The sequence below is a fragment of the Liolophura sinensis genome, chromosome 7, assembly GCF_032854445.1.
Source record: "Liolophura sinensis isolate JHLJ2023 chromosome 7, CUHK_Ljap_v2, whole genome shotgun sequence".
In the NCBI taxonomy this organism is placed as follows: Eukaryota; Metazoa; Mollusca; class Polyplacophora; order Chitonida; family Chitonidae; genus Liolophura; species Liolophura sinensis.
Window position 1 is genome coordinate 35,317,591 of NC_088301.1, and position 7,914 is coordinate 35,325,504.

At 38.3% G+C, this 7,914-nt stretch overlaps 1 protein-coding gene across 1 annotated transcript; it reads right to left on the minus strand.

Annotated features, from left to right (window-relative positions):
- Positions 1 to 392: 392 nt before the first annotated feature.
- Positions 393 to 6,949, minus strand: LOC135471656 (transient receptor potential channel-like). Its single transcript, XM_064750965.1, has 4 exons — positions 6,876 to 6,949; positions 5,185 to 5,350; positions 4,140 to 4,438; positions 393 to 2,642 (listed from the first exon to the last, which is right to left on the minus strand). The coding sequence occupies exons 1-4, from the start codon at positions 6,937 to 6,939 to the stop codon at positions 2,539 to 2,541; spliced, it is 633 nt and encodes a 210-aa protein (XP_064607035.1). The 5' UTR covers positions 6,940 to 6,949; the 3' UTR covers positions 393 to 2,538.
- Between the last annotated feature and the right edge of the window lie 965 nt (positions 6,950 to 7,914).

A 7,914-nucleotide genomic window follows, 5' to 3' on the forward strand; every position in this document is an offset into this window, starting at 1 on the left:
TCTACTTCAGAATAAACGGCAGTTTATTCCCCAATAACGCCCAAATTGAAAGGTTGTATACGCCCTCTACTATTACAGTTCTATATTTACATGTAAATGGGTATCAGTATAGGAAGTACCGTTACAACATGAACTGAGGTTTAGGTTTCTGGGATCAATGGCTTTCGACTAGTCTGCAAATATGATGGAAAGTTTACAGTAGTGAACTATATGTATCATTCAGACTGCAGCGCTAACTGTTTGTCCTGAGTGGAAAGCTACTGAAATTGATATGTTTACCATAGACGTATGAGTGATGAAACAATGATATTACTGATAACCTTTTAAACCATATGGTACTGTAAACTGTCGCATACGAATAACAGACATCACAAACAAGGTCAAATTCTGGATAAACATTTATTCACAATAGATAACAACAGGTAATTAGTCATTATTTTAATTAGTAATAATGTAAAGTTTGTAAATCCGCCGTATATTTATGTGACAAACTGCGAGGGGCATTTGGATATGGCTTTTGGCAGCGTAGAACTGAATGAATAGTGGACCACTAGTATATCATCGGGAAAACTAACAATATTGTTTTTCCGTGTTAGTTATGAAAAACAAAGATCCATTGTCTTGAATATATATTTCAGAGCAGTAACAATACTTTATCTGTGTATAAAGCTATAATATGTGTACAATTAATACCAACAAGTGTTTTACGTATTCGTCTATTATATTATATTATATTTTAGCAGTATCTCATTCACATGAACGTATTAGAAGTTTTAAGGGTTCGATGCCCTTTCTAGCAGCCCATTTTAGTATCTCGTAGCTATAGTGCTTAATCAAACAGCAGAGGTTTTAGCCTATAACGCATATAAAAAATCTATGTTACAGCGTTTATAACTACAGACAAATGTAATTATGATTTCGTTATAAATTTACAGTGATATTCGAACTTTATTAATGGAGGGCCTGTTAAAGATTGGCGTATCTATTGAGTCACGGGAGATAACTCTGAATCTACACACTGCTGCTTTGCTGTCAATGATTTTGTATTTTGTAATAATCAAACTTGGTTTTCTATATCAGACCGTATATATTATGTACGACTGCATTCTTATATCTCTTACGTTGTAAGAAAAATTTTGATATTAAAACACGTAATGTAAAATCACAGGACCAGATCAACAGTTTAACAGTGCGAAATAAACAATGAAGCATATTTTTGCAGCTTGCATTGTGATGTGCCAGTAAAACATTGTTTTAATTGTGATATAATAACCGAAATTATATTAAGAAAATGCTATTCAATTTCGAAAAGTAACCTCCTAAGTTATCAAATACTTGCATTCGTTGACAGTAGCAAATCATGGCACTATGTCCTAACTCCAATAAATATGGTATATCATAAGCGACTGTGTTCATATATATAATAATCATAATGAAATAATTACAATTTCTTCTGAATGTCCACAGCATTCAACAGATCAAATTTACACCTTTGAAGAAAGCACAGTGTCATTAATCCCAATGCTGTTACTGATACACATGCCTGGGCTAACTCTCTTTACAATTATGACGGGAAAACAATCAAAGCCCTTTCCTGCTGTCTGCAGACATCTAACATGTCATTGTGTCATAGTTGTTTCTCTATTTATTTATTTGATTGGTCTTTAACGCCTTGCTCAAGAACTTTCATTTATACGACGGCGGCCAGCATTTTGGTGGGGGGAAACCGGCCAGAAACCCACGACCATAAACAGGTTGCTGCCAGACCTTCCCACGTACCACCGGAGAGGAAGCCAGCATGAGTTCAACTCACATTGACCGCATTGGTTTGAGGCTGCTGGGCCATTGCGCCGTGCTGGATTGCTGATGCCCTCGGCAACGGAGTCCCCTAGTTGTTTCTTTAGAACAATCAGTTCACACCAGGTATAGAGGTTAATACCTTAAAGCATGTGACGGATGTAACGGAAAAGTAAAACATAGTCGTTGATTCTGTAATCACCACACAGGAAGTCATGGCCTATTGTACGCTGGAAAGGTTTTCGAGATCAAAATGATGAATTATGTACACCTTCGTGTAAGGTAACGTTCAAGAAAGGCGTTCAGGAAATACTCCGCCGTAATTTGTAGATAAAAGAAAGTCTGGTTTCAGAAACTGTTTGAAGCTTTAAATCACATAACTCAACAAAGCAATGTTTTAACGAACAGGATGAAACTGTCACTCTTCCCAAGTACATTATGGAAGATATGTACATTAAATATTAGTGTATTGGTCACGTACTTCACTCAAGCATAAACCCTTAACATTGGGTGAACTTAAAACTGTCAAATCCGTCAGGTTGAATAACCTTAAGATAATACGTTTTCACCAAAGGCAATATTATTGTTCTGACGTTTGTAATATTGAAATGTTCATTACCTTTCTTGTGCAAATATAACACTGCACATTACGTACTCGGCGGGAGTCGCAATTCAGCTGAAAACGGGGAGTATTCCTGTGCCAATATCTATTTCTATATATATTTGAGGAGTGTCTCCTTTTCAACAACGAACTGCTGTGGGTGAACTTAACACTTCCTTGAAATCCATGTCCGCCATAACTTTTTCTAAAAGAAGGCGTTTTTGGGCTGCAGGTTTGGCGTAGTCTACAATGAAAAGAAAGAAAGCATACTAAAATAAATGTCTGCCTGAGTCTCCACTGTGAAATGGAGATAATATATGCTTAAATCCAAGGTCAATTTCACTGTTGATTCGCTTCTGCTGGTGCCTGGACAAGCCTGGACAAACCCAGCTACCCACGGCTTCATCAAATTGTCACCTTATAATTAATTGAAAGATGGCAGTTCATAAAAAGACCAATAGACCTTTTGGTCGCACTGTGGTACTACCTTTGCTTTGGAGTGTAGGCAGAACGTTTTCACCCTCGGGGACTTTTACAAAACAGGTATACGTTTATACCCGGAGCTACGAGCTACCGCTTTAAAGAGAAACTCACAAAGGTATAATAAAGTTGGGCATAGCTTGACACCAACTTAACTCATATGGTCCCTGTCCATTAACTTCACTGATTACTCAGTTGCACCGTTCGGACTTTTTATTGCAAAATATTAGTTTAAATACTGTGGATCTCAATAATGAACCAGGCATTCTGAACAGACAACAAAAGGTTGCAAAGGCTACACGCTTCGCTTTGTCTCCAAGACATAAGTTTGTAAACTTGCTCTCCGGCATTTGTATGAGATCCTACATGTGGTTTATGACCTTACGTCTGTGATACCAGCTAACCGTGGACAGAACCAATTTAATACATTCCTTACACTCAATATAATAACTTCTTGAAATCAAATGTTGTCATATATTGCATATGAGATAAAGGAAAAGTGCTCGTTTATTTATTTGATGGGTGTTTTACGCCGTACTCAAGAATATTTCACTTGTGCGAAGGCGGCCAGCATTATGGTGGGATGTAGCCAGGCAAAAGCCGGGGTAAACCTACGACCATCCCCACGTTGTTGGCAGACCTTCCACATACGGCCGGCGAGGAAGTCAGCATGAGTTCCTGGGTCACTGTGTCGTGCTGGCGTGCTAATACCTCGGCCAGGGAGGCCCCGCGAAAAGTGCTTGTAAACAACAACAAATTCCTAACTCTGTAAGTGCAACAATTTGTCCCACTAATAAAATTCAATAAAGAGTCGTACCGCCATTCAAACTTTGATCTTGGAACCTTAGAGTATTGATTCTCCATAAAAACAAAACATACTAGTTCCGCTTGCACAAATAGATTGTAGCTACGATCGATTGTAGACTCTACAATTAAGTTTTCAGTTGATTGTAAAACGAGGTTGCGCGGTTTGCACAAAGGATTTCTAGTCAAATTTGACTCGTACATATTAAGGATGATTCAGCTGCTAACGACATGTGAAAAAATGCTCGTAACATCCTATTTATACAATTGCATTGCACATATTTGCAAGCCGAGTCAAAAAGTACTAATTGGCAGTCAATTACTTGTACTTAATATTAATTTTGTGGCGATTCTAAATATTTCCTATAGGGTTGACAAAATTGAAATCCCTTGCACAAGGGGTCCATGGTCAATAGCGGTGGCGTATTGAGAAACGCTTACAAATTAACAGACTTACTTGTGTAAGGGGTTTGGTAAAACCACGTCAGCATCCACAAAATATGGAGGTATGTTGAGAAACATCCAGGGTAGTTAACCATCAGTTCCTCAGGTTCGTCGTACCGTTTGCGCCTGCGCACTATCCACAATACACCAATGTATACCAAAAGTATGAGTGTCAGTAGAAAGCGTATGATAAACCAGACAATGTTCAGTGGAGGGGGTGGAAGTGGGAGTTGAGCCGACCAACTGATGAGCTTAAAGATTTCAGTTGCCCAAATGCGTTCTGTCTGTTCCTTTGTTTTCCCGTAGTAATGGCTAAAGTAACATTCAAAACAACATGGTAACCGATATAAGACATTACAAGGCAACATTGAATTCTTCAACAAACATAATACTTATTTTCATTTTTCAGAAGAAGCTTTCATCAACACGTCCTATTTGCCAACATGGCGGATAATCTCTGATGATACTTTGGCCTTCAATACCCTTTGGCAAAAATATATTATTACTGTGGACATTTTGACTTTAAGATGGCTACTATATCTACCTTTATATCGAGTTGGTGTCAAATTTAACAATACACATGAAATGAAGTTTACATATGTCATTTACATATGCAATGCAGTCAGTTATTCAGTTCAAATAACCGATGCTGCCGATCAACGATCACTTTCACAAAAATCTTGTTTGAGATAGAGAAAAATGTTAAATATACCACTTTCAATTTGAAACAGAAATTTATCAAAACTGATAATTTTCGGTACCTTTGAAAACATTTACAACTGTTACTTGACTATAGATTCGGAAAATTGATCACCGTAGACTATTTTCATCACAAAAGTAGCATTTACAGACATTACTTTATTTCTCCACTATGGCTTGATAGTCTGCGACGAACGGGTTTCTACTTTTTTGTATCCAACATCCATCGATGTATGCGTTTATAAAATATCAGCTCAAGCATGAACAAATTTATCTTCTAGAAAGATCATTTTTTTTAATTGGAGAAATCAAGCCGTTAGATAGAGTCTGATTACCAAAGGAAGGGCCTAGATGCCTACCTCACCACTCCTATGATATAAGTAAACAGCACGAGATTGGCAAGGAAGACAAACAAAGCAGTAAAAATGGGCGCCATCCAGCCCGTGTAGCAACTCGTCCATTTTCCAGGATCCCACATATTGAAATCTTCCTCTAAACATGCGTTGCGGGCAGCGGTTTTCATTTCTGTGGAAAGAAACGTAAAAAGGATTAACCGAGTTTCAAATACCCAATAACCAAGTAGGAAAATTGAAGTCAATCCCTGCACCTACATGCTAAGCTAATTAGGCCAAAGAACATCTCGCCACATAGACTGCTTTCCTCGACAACGTGTGTGGAAATTTTCCGCCGAAGTTATAATTATGCGGTGGAAAAACAGAAATGTACGAGAACAATCGGATATTTTGACAGTGACTGAGTGTGCGCCAATCCTTATTATCTTCAAACATTGACGCTTTCAGTTTTGAGATTGCTTTCATTTCGAGTTTATGCACGTAAAAACTTTTCATCTTTCTCAAGAAAGCAAAGACTGACGTTTAATTCCGCAAAGACGGAATCAAGATTGGTAAATGTGACTTTCTGCATAAGTCCATGAGTCATAACACTGTTTACGACGCGCTGAAACGCTTTACGTTACCCAGAGACACTTTGAGAAAGGCTACCAACAGACTTGATATCGACTGTCACTCACAACTTTTGTCTTAGACTGTCGTCTTATTAACCATCAGTTAACCAAAAGGTCAAGCTGTCCAATTAAAACAGAGGATCTGCTGTCATATCCAGTAGAATTGCTGGTGATTTAGAGTTATGTCTGTCTGCATCCTCACTCTTCATTGGTCAAATCAACAGCGTTCCATATCACTTGATTGGTTAATGGTTTGGAATTAAGTTTCGCCCACGTGACCTTGACCAGGATAAGCATTTCGCGACGCTAAAACAAGGTTTGTTGTCGAATACAATAAATGTCATAATAAAGAAACAGGGCTCGGATTTCATTATAGCGTCTGATTTATGTAGCAGTTTCTTTGCGCCCGTGGTAAGGCCGTCTACCCTTCATCGATCGCAGATATCTGATGTTATTAAGTGCTCTGGGACAAAATAACTCGGCTGTTTTCTTACCCACTACCGCTGCTGCGGAAATCCTGAAGAGCAATTTTGAAAGAATCATTAAAACCATAGTTCAAAGATGCAAATACATTTGCCATAGGGCAGAAATGAACTTTAGTATTGACATGGTAGGTTATTTCTAAAGCCTAAACTTAGGTTTGTCAAAAATTACTTAAAACAATTTATATATTACTGTTTTTCGCATCTGTAACCCATCAATTAGCCCGCACAACAAGCAGAAAATGGAAATTTCTGTTACAAATACAGCACACATCAGGTGAAAATGTAAAACCTGGAGTAACAACTGACGTCTGTGATCAGTCACAGAGTTCATATTTGGCGTTTGCCCACTTGTGCAGTGTACCTGTCAGTACTTGTCAGAGAGGAAATGTCAGTATACACACTGATCTGAAATGTCCTGTTATCACAAATAAGAATGGTGCATGCACATGCAATTCGTGGCATCTCGATAAGTTGTAGTATTTCATGCAAGTCGTTGGGAACAGGATCCCATGGAGTGTGATGGGATGTACTCTTCGAAAGGTATTATCGTCTATGCTCTAAGAGCTTTTCGTGAGAGGTTGAGAGATAAACATATACAAACCGTAATGCATGTCCTCCAGCTGCATTGCTCCAAAGATATGCCAAAATGGTCGAAAAAAGATCATGTACGTATTTCGCTCAGGAGATTGGCTGTGGGCGTGAAATGGCTGGATCACGGATATGTAAGCCACTCCAAACCCAACAGCCACTAACAGAAGGATGAAAAACAACGGAATCAGTTTTCTGGCCTGAAATTAGGAAAGATAGAAAGTAAACACTTACTTTTTCCAGTGCAATTTAATATACTGTGTTGTTCCAATGGATCACTTGATGAGTACTTCTGTTACAACGAAAATTTGAAGAAGAAAACAGACGTATTTGCAACCCCTTATTTATCTACAGAGAACTTTTACAGCACTCTGATCATGTCTGATGTGTATGAGTGGAAATGATCTAACTTGAGTTTTTCTTGCTTGAACTTGCCATGGCGTAAAGATTTAATATTTTTTGTGGAACATGTATTCGTAAGATGGCGTTTCAAATACAAATTCCACTTTCACATTTACTGGTGTACAAAAGTAATCACTCACTATGAGATAAATACGTATTGAATTTGTAGCAACAGTTTTCCAAAGAACACAAAATCGCATCAGCTTTCCATATGCCAAGAGGATAGCGCTTGCGTAGAAAGCTCTTGTTAGTCCACTTCCTGCGGATGTTAGATGATGGAACGTGAAACCCAACAAGAACAGGATGTAGATCCCCAGGTCCAGGAAGTGCCACTCATCAGATAACCAGTTTTGGAGGGTATGAAGGGCTCGAGAATCACACAGGACTGACGTTCTTTCCGGTAAGTTCCAGTTGGTGGATTGAAGAATAATTTTAACGCTCTTGCTAGGGACCCCGCCGAAGGCGTTCGGACTTGAAGAACTCAGCATCTATTAGCACAATAAACAAAAGATCTCCTTTAGGTATTGCCGTCGCAGTTATGTAGAATTCATACTCATTTCAAACGTATCTTCGTCATTTTTGCAAGCAATACTATTAAAAGGTTAATAATTAAATTAACACTAGCGATGCTCTCTTGAAATTCTGTTATT

Bases quoted from the DNA above. Each gene is read 5' to 3' on its own strand.
- LOC135471656 (XM_064750965.1), bottom strand. From the start codon at position 6,939: ATGATCTTTTTTCGACCATTTTGGCATATCTTTGGAGCAATGCAGCTG. The intron at 4,439-5,184 runs GTAGGCATCTAG...ATGTTACTTTAG, and splicing joins TATATCATAGGAGTGGTGAG to CCATTACTACGGGAAAACAA. The intron at 2,643-4,139 runs GTAAGTCTGTTA...TTTTCATTGTAG, and splicing joins TTACCAAACCCCTTACACAA to ACTACGCCAAACCTGCAGCC.